The 14,794-nt window shown below is 42.7% G+C and overlaps 1 protein-coding gene across 2 annotated transcripts in view; it reads left to right on the top strand.

The window, feature by feature from the left end:
- The window catches only part of ATP2A2 (ATPase sarcoplasmic/endoplasmic reticulum Ca2+ transporting 2), a 59,665-nt gene that overhangs the window by 41,687 nt on the left and 3,184 nt on the right, over window positions 1–14,794 (top strand). The window contains exons 9-20 of one of the 2 annotated variants that reach the window (XM_057744450.1): window positions 151–239; window positions 856–958; window positions 1,812–1,943; window positions 6,783–6,905; window positions 7,005–7,223; window positions 7,817–8,152; window positions 9,634–9,854; window positions 10,299–10,501; window positions 11,845–11,930; window positions 12,148–12,281; window positions 12,875–12,992; window positions 13,077–13,197. In XM_057744450.1, coding sequence (XP_057600433.1) covers window positions 151–239; window positions 856–958; window positions 1,812–1,943; window positions 6,783–6,905; window positions 7,005–7,223; window positions 7,817–8,152; window positions 9,634–9,854; window positions 10,299–10,501; window positions 11,845–11,930; window positions 12,148–12,281; window positions 12,875–12,992; window positions 13,077–13,197 — 1,885 coding nt within the window. Of the gene's footprint in view, window positions 1–150; window positions 240–855; window positions 959–1,811; window positions 1,944–6,782; window positions 6,906–7,004; window positions 7,224–7,816; window positions 8,153–9,633; window positions 9,855–10,298; window positions 10,502–11,844; window positions 11,931–12,147; window positions 12,282–12,874; window positions 12,993–13,076; window positions 14,131–14,794 lie in introns of those variants that run through there. The other variant, XM_057744449.1, reaches the window with a different exon arrangement.

Genomic DNA, 14,794 nt, shown 5'->3' with positions numbered 1-14,794 from the left:
CAGTATTTCTTATGCTGAGCTTCAGTTAGTCACTTTCATTAACATCAGTACTTAAGTGAGAAAGGCCTTTTATCTTAGCAAAGGTTATGTTTTTTCTAGCATATTTTTTACACCTTTTAAACACTTAGGCTTTTTTTTTTTTCCCTGTAGATGTTCATTCTGGACAAAGTTGAAGGTGATACTTGTTCCCTTAATGAGTTTACCATAACTGGATCAACATACGCACCTATTGGAGAAGTGTGAGTAAAGCCGCCTTATCTTTTAAAGGCTCCGCTCTGGTAGTTTGGTGCTTGTACAGACAGACTTGCAGCGTCTCGAAAATGTTCAGATAGTTTTCCTGATGTGGCTCATGTTGTCGGTTATCACAGTAGTTAATTTTTTTAAAAACAAAATTGATAATACATACCTGGAAATAGGTATTACAGGTTGTATAAGCCAGTGACCCTTTTTTCATCCTTTGAAGCCAGAATTTTCAAGTGGGGTTTGTTTGGCTTTATTTTTATTTTATTTTATTTTTTGGCTGCACTGTGCAGCTCGCGGGATCTTGGTTCCTTGACCAGGAATCGGGGGCCCGGCAGTGAGAGCACTGAGTCCTAACAACCAGACTGCCAGGGAATTGTTGTTTGTTCTTCACTGATACCAGTGGTGGAGGAATTTCATTAACTAAGAATTTGTGGTCCTAACTTGATTGACTGCTGATACCAGAGACACATTCTGTTATTATCTCCAGCGTCACTCTAATTCTCTTGAATGCTTGCAGTCTGTTGTCCACAAAATTCTATTTATTGGTAAATAAATAAAAATCAATAGAGATGACCACAATGTGCTCTAAGAGGTATTTTTTTCTTTTGACAGACATAAAGATGAGAAACCAGTGCAATGTCATCAATATGATGGTCTTGTGGAATTGGCAACAATTTGTGCTCTTTGTAATGACTCTGCTTTGGATTACAATGAGGTGAGCCTCCTCACAAGCAAGAAACTAGACCTGCCTGTTGCTAGTTCAAGGGTGCGGTGGGTGGAATGAAAATCCAGCCTTCCTTCCTCCCTTTTTGAAAGTATGGGTTCCTGATTTTATTTCCTCTTTCCATTCAAGAGCCCGTCTCTATCAGAGCTAGCATGACCTACCCAAAGAAAGCTGGGAGCCTTTCATATATTACCTGTGACTGAGCATTGCAGTTACCTTAACTAGGGCTGTAGCATACATGATGTTCTCTTCTGTGTATAGCTTAGTTACTATAAGTGAATAAAACCTAGGATACTTTTTCCTGAAAGTATAGAGTATTGATCTTGCTTCTTAAGATGGGTAACATTATATCCTTGAGGACAGGTTGAGGTTTAGAGGTTGTTTTGATAATGATGATGATGATATATAAAATTTAACCAACTGAAAACTTTTTTCCTCCTTTTTTAATTATACATAGTGAGATAAATTCTTTGGTTTCTAAAGGCAAGCCAGTCCCCAACAGAAACAGAATGTAAACTCTGTAGAATGATAAATAATGACATGGAATTACAAATACTGTTTGAAAGCTCTCTGTGTTTGAATTAATACTGTGATTATTGGCTTCTTGTAGTTAAGGGAAATGAAAGACCTAATTATCAGGAAAAGATAAAATGCACACCTATGCTTTGAGTTTATTTTTAATTATCTGGATCATGTGTTCCAGGATGGGATAAAAATGGCCCATAGAATAATGATGCAGTGGAGGACAGACTGTCCTCCTGTGGGAAAAGTCTTTGTTAAAGAAAATTTACTTGCTTTTACAACGTTTCCCTTTTTGTAATTTTTATGCCTTTAACTACTACAGGCGAAGGGTGTGTACGAAAAAGTTGGAGAAGCTACAGAGACTGCCCTCACTTGCCTGGTAGAGAAGATGAATGTATTTGATACTGAATTGAAGGGTCTTTCTAAAATAGAACGAGCAAATGCCTGCAACTCGGTCAGTATTAGAGCTTGGTGTTTTATTCATGCTGCCATCACTCATGCCATATATTCTTAGTCTGCTCACGTCCTTATTCTCTTCGACAACTTACTATATACCTTATTTCCTCAAACATACAATATCTTCTTGCTCCCAGCAAAACCCAGCTGCTCCTTGGCTAGTAGTCCCCAACATCTCTCCTGCAGTATCCCTCCCATCTCTACTGGATCTTCATCAGAGAAATCATAGTATGTTTTTTATCTAAAAACCTTCTTTTGACTTAAGCACTCTGCTTCTTTTCCTTCACAGTAAAACTTCTCAGAAGAGATGATTTTAAGTATTGTATTGTCTCACTCTTCCATTTTCTTGAATCTACTCCAGTCAAGCTTTTGCCTCCTCCCAGGCTCTCAAAACCTCTTGTTAAAGTTGCCCATGACCTTGTGCTGAATGGTCCAATTGTTTGTGCATGTTTATAGCTAACACATTTAAAGTACACGAAGCAAAAGTTGATGGAAATAAAAGGAAAAGACGAATTCACAATTAGAGTTGGAGATTTAACACACCTATCTCAAAAATTGATAGAATAAGCAGATAAAAAAAATCAGGATATGAAACAGTACTGTAATTGTACTCAATCCAACCCTTATTTCTATTGTGCTACTTCTAATATGCTTTTCAAATGCATAAGCAACATTCACCAGAATAAACCATATTGCTGGTCCATGAAGCAAGACTCAACAAATTACAAAGGATCGAGATCATATAGACAGTTGCAGACCGCTATAGAATTAAGCTAGAAATCGATAACAAAAAGATAAATAAGCCTCCATCTGAAGAAAGTAGAACCAGGAAATTAATTACAAGTAGAAGGAAAGTAGCAAAGACAAGATCAAAAAGATGTTCTGAACAGTTTTATACAATAAATTTGACAGCATAGAAGAAGTCAACATCCTTTCAGTAACATAGCATTCTAATAAGCTGGCACAGGAAAAATGGAATAATCCTGTGTCCGATAAATTAACTGAATCTATAATTAAAAATCTCCTCCCCACAAAAATTCTTCAGGCCCAATTCTGCCAACACTAAAGAAATACCAGTTTGGGGGAGTTCCCTGGTGGTTCAGTGGTTAGGACTCGATGCTTTTACTGCAGGCTATGCAGTGCAGCCACAAAAGGGAGGGTGGGGGCAGGAAATGGAACCCTTATCAACTAATTTGATAACCCTGATACCAAAACCTGACATGGATGTGACAAGAAAAGGAAGTTACAAACTGGTGTTCTTCATAATACAGAAGTAGAGATTCTCAGCACATTCGCAGAGTGAGTCTAGTAATATACTAAAATTTTGACGTGTTGTATTTGAGCAGAATTACCACAGCTACAAAGCTAGCTTGTGGCATTGTTGGAAGGTGCTGGCGCATCTGCACTAGACAGATGTGTGGCCCCTCAGCTGCTTTCCCTATACCTGTAGGAGCCTGGGTTTTCTTGGGCTGAGCAAAGTGGCAGGCAGGGTGGACCAGTCTGTTGAGGAGAGCCAGTGGCTGGAGGCTGTCTAGATGGCCAGTGTCTGCCAGCAGCTGTTGCAGGTGGTTTTACTCAGGTCTAGCTCTTGTGTGAGGCCACAGAATCCAATGACAGTTGGTTGCAGGACAGAGCCAACCTCTGTCCTAGCCAGAGTGGTGAGTGAGTGCTTAGATGAGAAGCAGCATAAGCAGTGTGCAAACAAGCTGTTACAATACATAAAGGTCAGAGTAACAGGCAGCAGCAGGTAGAAGTAGAACGAGAGGAGAAGCAGCATGACACCGAGAAGCAAGCTCAGGAAGCTCAGAAACGGGAACTGCTGAAGCCAGAGAGGACAGGTCAAGGGACTATGATGCCAGGCAGGAACAGAAGAGACCTAAGAAGGAAGCAAGTCAGGTCCCAAAGTCTGCGTCTGGTCCCGCCCCTGCAAACCACCACCCTGGAAACACAGCCCCTCTGCACCAGGGTGAACATAATCTTCATGCGGTGCAGGGTGGCCAGTCAGGAGGTCCTCCAGTGGGTCCTCCAGACCTATGCCCAGTACCTGCTGCCTCCCAGCCTTGCAGCTTAGATTTCTTCAGAATTGGATTCTACTACACATAATCTCTTTGTGTCAGACCTGTGTACCTGTGATCTCCAAATGGCTGCCAGTTAATGCTTGAGGCTCCTCTTTGTAGCACTGTGTTTTTCGGTCAGGGTTTCCTAGTAGAATAAGGAGAAATGGGAGATTAAAAACATAGCCTCTCTTAGTTATACAAAAGCAAGGCTTATTTCTACTAAATGGTCAGCTGTCGCTATGTTCCCTTTCATCCTTCCCTGGGTATCCAGGCATATTAGGAGGCAGTGTGTTTTGGGGGAGTGGGGTGGCACCACATGGCATAGGCAGCCTAAGGTGGGTGACAGCACACCTGTGAAAGACCTCAGCTATTTAAGCATTTTAGTGACCACACCAAATCTCAGGTTGCAAGAAGGACTCTAGGACCAGTCCGGTCTCACACTTGCAGGCAGGCAAACTGCAGCTCTGAATGACTTTGGTACCGTCTTACAGTGTGAGGCAGAGCTGGACTAGCGCTCCAGCACTCTGTTTCCTTTACATTGTTTTGCCTCCTTTATACTATCCAGCGAAATCAAAACTCGCACCAGAATGGAGAATGTCTCAGCTGTGAAGTATAATAGCCCGTTTCATGTTTCACAACTAACAGTCTCACCGCCACGAGGGTCTTGGGCAGCTCCTGTGGTATTCTGCCCCGACTTCTGTGAAACAGAAGTCCAGGCCCTTTGTTTCTGTTTTAGGGAATTCACCCTGATTGTCATTAAGCAGGGGGTTGATCCTCGCAAAGCCACACTGTCTCACAGCTCTGTTATTAGTTGGTGTGACTAAACCACAGGCATCCTGAAGATTCAGCTTCACAGAGACCGAGGTTTAGAATTATTTGATTCTAGACCTGTAACTACTCCATGAAGGGAAACAAGTAGCAGCTTGGAACTTAAAAGTGGTACATTCATTGTAATGACCACTGTTAATAATGCAGGACTGTCCCTTCCCTAGGAGTCTGCAGTCTAAGCATTTTCTTGCTCTGTGGCCTCCTTGCCTCATTTTTTGCCACAACAGCCAAGTGAGGGGATCAGAAGTGACTGACATGGTGCTCACTCACTGAAAATTCCAAATATGAACTTTTTTGCCCACTCCTCCAGCCCCCAAAAGCAAGAACCTTTCATAGTACAGAGGTGAGTAGAGCAGGACCAGCTTTTTAAGGCTTAGTGGCCCGTTTGGGTAGGGCTTTTGCTCTTCACAGTCCTGATACTGCAAGCAATGGCTTTGTTCTCTTCCCCGCCCCGGGATGTATCTGGTGCTGAGGTCCACACCTCACTCAGAATCACCATACATTTCAGTCTTCCTAGAGCCACTGGTACAAATGCTTAATGGAAACTAAATACATAATATATCAGTCAAATAATGTAGAATTCATGGTGCTTGTTCTTTTGTAGCTTGGGGCAACTCTTGCTGAGAGGATGGCTTCAGTCCACTTGTAATTGCCTACATTGGATGCTGAGGTTCTTTGGGATTTCTACAGTTATTATTAAATACTTGTCTGAATCGGGGTGGGGGGGGTACCAGTGTAATTCACCACATAATTGAGTAAAGGCAGAAAACCATAAGATCATTTAAATAGATGGAGAAAAGGCATCTGATAAAATTGAATCTCAGTCATGATAAAAACTCAGCAAACTTATCTTCAAGTTGATGGTGTATTTACATAAAGTTAACATCATAGCTAAATGCAAGAGAAGGATTTCTACTCTCAACATTTCTATTCAGTATTGTACTGGCAGTCCTAGTTCATGCAGTAAGGTGAGAAAAAGAAATCAAAGATATAAAAATTGGAAAGGATAAAGTATGTTTACTTTGTAGGTAACATGATTGTATACATAGATAGTCCAACAGAATCTGAATCTAAAGGTTAATTCTCAGTCTTTGTTTTACCTGAGCTGTCAGTTTATCCTGTCAGTCTCTCCCTCTGAGTCCTTTACTTCACTTGTACGCCTCTCTCCCTGCCCCACCTCCCTCCGCACCATCTCCTTGGCTGCATCTTCCACTTCCCACCAGAGGTGAGGAGGTTCCAGGACCCAGTCCTCGGCCTTTTCTGTCTGCAGTTAACTCCCTTGAACTCCTCTGTCTCATGACTTTAAATACTGTCAATGTGCTGACATCTAATATGGTAACCACTAGCTGTCTAAAGCTATTTAGAATATTTAAGTGATGTTCCTTGCCCCCTGCCCTTCAGCTGATTCTTAAAATAACTGCCAGAGCTTGGAACCCTCCACTGTCTTCCTGTGTTTCACTTGTCAAAAAAGCCAGATGCTTTACAGTGACTTTCCAGATCCTACAAGCTGCTTCTGCCACCCCTGCCATTAACCTGTCACCTCTTTTTTGCAAACTCTGTTCCAGCCACGTTGGCCTGGAGGCTCCTTGAACGTGCCAGGTCACATCAGTCTGCACGTCTGTTCTCTCTGTTCACACTCACACATCCTTCACATTTTTACTCAAATATTGCCTTCTCAGTGCTTTATGTAAAATCACAATCTAGACATAGATAATTATCTCTCTTTCCTGCTTATTTTTAAATTTTTTTCTCAATAGCACTTATAATCACATTCTAGTGTGTCTTTCCCAAAGGAGAGGGTAAGTTTTACGAGGGTGAGAACTTGTCTGTTTTGTTGTCTGTTGCTATCTCCCCTCTGCCTTTCACATAATAGGTACTTAGTGAATGTTTAACAAGTCAGAAATTTACAGAAATTGCCATCCTATAATACTCCATGTATGTTCTCTTTATAGGTCATTAAACAATTGATGAAGAAAGAATTTACTCTCGAGTTCTCACGTGATAGAAAGTCGATGTCAGTTTACTGCACACCCAACAAACCAAGCCGGACATCAATGAGCAAAATGTTTGTGAAGGCAAGTACAGCGCACCGCGGCCCAAAGCCTCTTACCAGGCTCAGCATCCTGGGTGAGCCGGTAAATACAACTGTTGATCTAAATTTGTAACATTTCCAGGGTGCTCCCGAAGGTGTCATTGACAGGTGTACCCACATTCGAGTTGGAAGTACTAAAATCCCCATGACTCCTGGAGTCAAACAGAAGATCATGTCTGTCATTCGGGAATGGGGCAGTGGCAGTGACACACTGCGATGCCTGGCTCTGGCCACTCATGACAACCCATTGAGAAGAGAAGAAATGAACCTTGAGGACTCTGCCAACTTTATTAAATATGAGGTTAGCTAATGAAAAGCTTCTTCACCCACACCCTGCACATTCATTGTGTTTAGACAGCACTGTTTCAGTAAAAGGTCAAATGAGTCTTGCTTTGCCAAGAAAGGGGTGTGGTTATTTGTTTTTCTGCAGGCCAAATATATCACCATTATAATATAATTTGGCTTGTTGCTTCAAACATACATAGTTAACAATTTAACATAGGCTTGTTACTTTCAAAGTAGAATCATCAAGGCTAAAAACCTATTTTGCAGCTCTTGTGTAAATTAAGATATTTTAACAATTGAGGATATTTTTAAAACATTCATTGGTTACTAAAGGTCAAATTGTCCAAGTAGAGAGATTCCATCTGCTTTTCTGCTCATGGAATTCTTTCTTGTCAGGTATGTGACTTCCTGAAGCCTTGAACAAGAAGTTTGGGTACTATGGGCTACTAATTGGCCACCATCAAAATGTTCTTATTCCTCAGTATATCTTTTTCCTCATTTCAGAATATTGTCATTATGAAACCTAAAGAATTATTTGGTAACAAGAATGTAGGGATATTTTTAATTGCACACTAGGGGTAAAAACAGAATTTGATTCTTTTACTGTAGACCAATCTGACTTTTGTTGGCTGTGTGGGCATGTTGGACCCTCCGAGAATTGAGGTGGCCTCCTCTGTGAAGCTGTGCCGGCAGGCAGGCATCCGGGTCATCATGATCACGGGCGACAATAAGGGCACAGCTGTGGCCATCTGCCGCCGCATTGGCATCTTCAAGCAGGACGAGGATGTGACGTCAAAGGCCTTCACGGGTCGGGAGTTTGATGAGCTCAACCCTTCAGCCCAGAGAGAAGCCTGCTTGAATGCCCGCTGTTTCGCTCGAGTTGAACCTTCCCACAAGTCTAAAATTGTAGAATTTCTTCAGTCTTTTGATGAGATTACAGCCATGGTGAGTGTCTTTAGACATGTACAGGTAACAAACCGCACAGACACAGCAGGTTCTAATTCTGACCATTAAATATTTCATAATACTTCCCATACTTGAAACTGCTTTATTTAGTTTTGTCACGGTCTGGGGTTATTTCTCAGTGATTCGATTGACCGGTAGTTGGGCATACTGGAGGATTCTGGAAAAGTTTAAGACGTAGAAGTCTGAGTCAGTCTCGGGAAATATTTGGTGGTATCTTTTTTTGTCCTTGTCGTGGTTAAAATATACATGTTTGTATCTCACGTTTCTAAAAGCTTATTCAGGACTTAACCAATTTGCACTCTGTCACTCAGTTTTGGATAACCTTACCTGAAATGAGATGTACTGGGATGCGCTCTCTAAGAGCTACCTGTTGAGGAAGCGTTTCCTATATTCTTCCTCGCAGCTGATTTTCTCACTGAGACTTGTTAACATTGCTAACATGTTAATATTTGCTTGCTGCTGCTTATCTGTGAAACCTCACACTTTTTTGAAACAAGTTAGTTTTGTGGCTTGAAAACAGTTATCATAGTTGTCTTCCTCTTTCCATCCCCTTCCCTTCTGTCTCCCAGAGGAAAGCACCATTCCTTTTATTTTTATAATTTCACCAATTTTCCATAAGATGTCTTTTTTTTTTTTCTTTTTTCTTTTAAGCCTGATTGAGTTATTTTATTTTTTAATATTTGGCTTTGTTGGGTCTTCGTTGCTGTGTGTGGGCTTTCTCCAGTAGAGCTCTTGGGGGCTACTTTTCGTTGTGGTGCATGGGCTTCTCGTTGCAGTGGCTTCTCTTGTGGAGCTCAGGCTGTAGGCACTCAGGCTTCGTAGTTGTGGTGCACAGGCTTAGTTGCTTCAAGGCATGTGGGATCTTCCCAGACCAGGGATCGAACCGTGTCCCCTTCATTGGCAGGCAGATTCTTAACCACTGAACCACCAGGGAAGTCGGAAAGCACCATTCTGCATTCAGTATTGGGTGTTTAGTAGCAGTATAGAAAACATATATGGGAATTAGTTTTGTATCTGTAGACAATACTTGAGTATTTTTGCCCTCTTTTGGCCTTTATATGGCATATTGTAGGTCACATATTTTTGAAAATGTGACTCTGCATCTATTCTACTTGAGATTTATCCTTGTGGATACAAATATTTTGTCTTGATTGCCATATAGGTTGTTGTTTTGTTTGGTAAAAAAAATAATAGAGATAATTTTAAGTCCCCTTTGTTCCACTTCCCTCTGAAGTGTCACCCGTAAGCTCATTTGGCAGTTTTACATTTCCTAGGTAAAATGTGTTTTGTGACACCAACTTACAAAAATGAAAATTCTCCCAGAGAATTTTGTTGCTCAGAGGTCCAGCAGCTCCATTCAGTCCCCTGGCTTCAGGATGGCTGAGTGCTTGCTGGCAGTGTGTGTGTGTGTGTAGGTAGCAGGTGTGTGTAAACCAGCGGTGGATCTCTAACCCTTTCAGACTGGAGACGGTGTGAATGACGCTCCTGCTCTGAAGAAATCTGAGATCGGCATTGCCATGGGCTCTGGCACCGCAGTGGCTAAAACCGCCTCTGAGATGGTCCTGGCTGATGACAACTTCTCCACCATCGTGGCTGCCGTGGAAGAGGGACGGGCGATATACAACAACATGAAGCAGTTCATCCGCTACCTCATCTCGTCCAATGTCGGGGAAGTTGTCTGGTGGGTCCCTATGACAGATCACGTGTATTCCTTGGCTTGTGGTGACCAGTTTTCCAAATTTGCTCTTCATGTGGCAGCAGCTTTGCTCTTAGTGCAGTGGGAGGGAGGGCGGGCCAGGCAAGGTGAAAGAGGACCTTGTGAAGGTAGAGGTACTTCCTCTGGCCGTCAGGAGGGCTGTCTGCAGCTGCCCCAGTTTGCAAAGGATGCACTTTAACATAGAAATGAGTTTAACTATATAAGGTAACAAAATTCTTGACCTTCTAAAAGTTAACTTAATTTGGAATTGGGAATAATAAATGTTTTATGATTGCCCAGGGGGAAAGTTATTTCAGGTAATCGTTGCTGTCCACTGGTTTTTATGGGGGAGGAGGGGGTGGTGATGTTATTTAAATAGTGGCCAAAAATAATTTGGGGTCTTTCTCTTCTTTCCTTGGGTGGAAACAGTATTTTCCTAACAGCAGCCCTTGGATTTCCTGAGGCTTTAATTCCTGTCCAGCTGCTCTGGGTCAATCTGGTGACAGATGGCCTGCCTGCCACTGCACTGGGGTTCAATCCTCCTGATCTGGACATAATGAACAAACCACCCCGGAACCCAAAGGAACCACTGATCAGTGGGTGGCTCTTTTTCCGTTACCTGGCTATTGGCTGTGAGTACGGTTTTTTTATATTATTTTTAAACAAAATGTTTGAGTCCAAATTTTGTAAATTTGTCCCTTAAAAGCACATTTTTTTTCTATCCTCATACTACGGTAGCAAATATGGAGACTGCCCTCTTGCAGTTTAATGAGCTGTGTATACCCAGTTTAAAGTTAATCCTGTATTTTATCGTCCTCGTTCTTCCTTGGGCCTTTGTGAATGAGGTTCTCAGATTTAACCTGTGGGCAAAGGAAATGCAGGGACGACTCAGGCCTTAAATCACCAAGATGTAAAACTGAGTCCCCTTTTCTCTGAGAGTAGGCATCTGTGCATTAATCAGCAGTGGTTGGTTTTTCTACATGTGTTGTCTTTGTAGACCTCATCCTGACCCAGGATGCTGCTTCCCTCTTCCTCATTTCATAGGTTAGGAAAGTGAGGCCCAGAGAGGTTAAATGACTTCCCTAGGGTCCCACAGGAAACTCCATGACTTAACACTCAAAAAGCACAGTTTCATAAAGCAGGAAGGCTCTTGGCCAGTCAGCTCCCCTCCAGCGCAGTTGCTCACATGCCTTTCCCAGATACTCCAGTAAATAGACCATCACAGGTGACGGCATGCTATACACACCTGTATGCTGAACCTTGTCTTTTTGTATTTCTCCCTATTTGTTGGGTAGTTTTTACGTCAGTACCAGTATAGCTGCCTCACTGCTGTGCACCACCTGCCTACTACTCTGTTCTAATTGCTGGGTTAGAGGGTATGTGTGCTTGGACCTTTCAGTGGATACTACTGCATTGGGACAGTCTCTCACTCTCAAATCCCTGTGTTCTCCACAACCCTTTGTTGCTTCTTTATAGTGAACTTAATGAATTCAAAAGTAATTGTTGGGGGAATGGTCCCAGAATTGGGTTCAAGTACTGCTGTGTGCTCAGCATTCTGCACTAACTACTCTAATGGAGCAAATAAATTCGTGTATAACTGGTAACTTGAGTTTGCCAAAAAGTCTTGACGGGTGTGGTCTGGTGCTCCAGCACAGCGTGGCCTTACATGGAGGACACATGCCTGCAGCCTTAACATAGAGAAGGCATGGCTAGTATAAAGGTCCTGCCAATTCTAATAGATACTTTTCCTCCAGAATTTGCCCGGCTCTTCTGTACCACAGACCCCCTTGTTACAGAAACCCTCGGTCTACCTGCTTTATCTGATGCAAGTGAGCAGGTGCTAGTGACAGCACAGGCTCATTGACATACTACATCTTTGATCTCTGTCCTGGGGGTTGGCTCACAAGGTAGCACCTGCAGGGATGCTGCAGGCCAGAAACCCCACGTGTGTTCATGTTGTGATACTTGTTCCCAGGTTATGTTGGCGCTGCTACTGTGGGTGCTGCCGCGTGGTGGTTCATTGCTGCCGAGGGTGGTCCGAGAGTGACCTTCTACCAGCTGGTAGGTAGCCACCTTTCTTTCTGCACCTTACATGGAAAGCATTGTAATAAGACTCAAACAGTAAACAGTTGCATCTAAGATTATTCTGCAGGACCAGGGCTTCTCTGGGAAATGGAGATCTTGTGTGGGTCTGTGTTCTGGGCTTAGTACGGAATTGGTGTGTGGACTTTGGAAATGTACTTGGCTGATCAGGAACTTGATCGGGCTTTTGTTGCAGAGTCATTTCCTACAGTGTAAAGAGGACAACCCAGACTTTGAAGGAGTGGATTGTGCAGTCTTTGAATCCCCATACCCAATGACAATGGCGCTCTCTGTTCTAGTAACCATAGAGATGTGCAACGCCCTCAACAGGTCAGTGAGTCTTCTCAGCATGCTGGGACGAGAGCCTGACAGCCGGGCGCTTGGGGGATTGTGTGTGTCTTGGTTGATTGAGAATCACAGGAAAGCTCTGCCCTCCCCAAGAGGAAGAACAAGCAGCGCCGGTTTTAAGAGCTTAAATCATCGTCACCTCCAGGAAGCAGTGGGAGTGCTTAGCCACATGTTCCTTAAGAGACAGCAGAAGCCAAAAATAGGGACTTCAGTACCCCTGTGTGCCAGTGCCCACAGGAAAGGAGCCCTTTAGCATTGAGACAAACCGTATCATCTAATTAAGCCAGTGACAAAAATGGAAATTTCAAAATAGCCGAAGTGTCAAGGGCAATTGAGAGCAGCTTTGAACACACTGAAATGGGATTGCTGTGCTAAAGCCTAGATTTAAACTGGAAGTCTGTCCTACATCTGAACATTCTTCCTTAACTATGCCACCACAGAAACTTAATAGAATTAGGTCAGTGGGCAGTGCCTTCGCCTCACTGAAGTGTGGTTCCAGACAGTCTCTGTCATTGGTGGCATATGCCTTTGCCCTTTCAGTGGGCACATTTCACCTACCTCTCCTTGTTCTGCAGCTTGTCTGAAAACCAGTCCCTGCTGAGGATGCCCCCTTGGGAGAACATTTGGCTCGTGGGCTCCATCTGCCTCTCCATGTCTCTCCACTTCCTAATCCTCTACGTGGAACCCTTACCAGTAAGCGGTGGGGGGAGCCTGGGCTGGGGCCTGGCTTCCTGTCGGGCAAGTTGGGGAGCTTGATGAGGTTTCTTTGTGTTTCAGCTTATCTTCCAGATCACACCGCTGAATGTGACCCAGTGGCTGATGGTGCTGAAAATCTCCTTGCCTGTGATTCTAATGGACGAGACCCTCAAGTTTGTGGCCCGCAACTACCTAGAACCTGGTAAAGAGTGTGTGCAGCCTGCCACCAAACCCTGCTCGTTCTCGGCATGCACCGATGGGATCTCCTGGCCCTTTGTGCTGCTCATAATGCCCCTGGTGGTCTGGGTCTATAGCACAGACACTAACTTTAGTGATATGTTCTGGTCTTGACTGACAGTTTTGCATAAAGAAGATGTTTAACTTAATCAATTAATTTTTTATTGTTTAAAGCAACTGTCTATTTCTGCTGAATTTTCACATGAACATATTGGCTGGTGAAGGAGGTTTCATACTCTAGATTTTGTTTTGCTTTTTCTGACTCCAGTGGGGCAAGATTTTCCTTTTTTATACACATAATTAAAGTGTCCATTGACATGTACAGAGAACTAACACTATTTTATGCAAATATTTTTTTGTAGATGAAAAAAGCATGTACAGTGTTCTGTTTAATACTCATCCTTGTATAAAAAAGAAATAGTTGAGCCAGCAGACATTGTCAGCAAATTAATTGGCAGCAGATTTTAGGAAATGAATGTGTGTGGTTTTTTTCTAAAACTAAATAGCATGTATTGTGTCTTTTGCATGATCATCTGGATTTAATCTGAGATCACAGTCTAATTTTTATTCATAAGCCAATTTTTCTGCACTGAGCAGAGTACTGCTACCTCAGTCAGTATTTTTTGGTTTGCCACCCCCTTCACCCCTCTGCCCTCATTCACCTCCACCCCCACCTCCCAGCCCCACCCCGCTTGGCTGCTTCTCCTGTAGGGTTTTGATGGTTCTGTTTACATCCGTCTTAACAAGAGGTATGCTTGTTCTCGCTTGTGCAGAAAATATTGTTCCAGATTCAATCGACTGGGTTCATGTCCCCTCACGTAGTTTTTAAGGTTATTTATTTAAATGTCTAATGTATTTTATTGTAACAGACATTGTTTTGCCAACATTGCCTATTTCAGTGGCACGTCACAATCTAGTTTTAAAAAGAAAAATAAAACATTTTAAATGGACAGAGAAAAACAACTGTCTTGTTTTTAACTCAAGTGGCTTAGTTTGAATTAATAGATGTGTCCTGCTTTCTCTTAAGTTCTTAGCTCAGAACTTTTAGTTTTACTGTGCTCGAGGGGAAGAAGGATCCTGTTCTGCTGTATAGGTAGTTGTAGGAATTTTATTTTTAGTGTATAGGCACTAATTGTTATCTGTGATACATTTTTATGCAAGTTTCTGCTGGCCTGTTTTAGCCCAGTGTAGAGGACATAAGAGCAAGTGTGTGTGTGTGTGTATGTGTATGTATGTGTTTTGTAAAATCTGTAAATAGCACATGACCAAATGAACATATTGTATAGAACTATTTTTATTTGAACGTGGCACTAACCACCACCATCGTTACTCTGATAATGTTTGCGCATGTTCGAAATCAGTCTTACCAACAGTGTGTAAGTCATTAACAGTCCTAACTGTGGTGTTTTCCTCCAATGCCTTCCAACATCCATCAACTAACGTGAGTATTCCCTGGAACTGGATGCTTTAGCCTACAGGTGACTGCCACTAAGTGAGTTGGCTGTATGACACTAATGAGTAAGCCCCTTATGTCAGGCACCCTGAGAGCAGTTGGGCATACG

Source organism: Hippopotamus amphibius, chromosome 8, assembly GCF_030028045.1.
Source record: "Hippopotamus amphibius kiboko isolate mHipAmp2 chromosome 8, mHipAmp2.hap2, whole genome shotgun sequence".
Lineage (NCBI taxonomy): Eukaryota > Metazoa > Chordata > Mammalia > Artiodactyla > Hippopotamidae > Hippopotamus > Hippopotamus amphibius.
The sequence above is the reverse complement of the archived record's forward strand: the minus strand, read 5'-3'. Positions and strand labels throughout refer to the sequence as shown.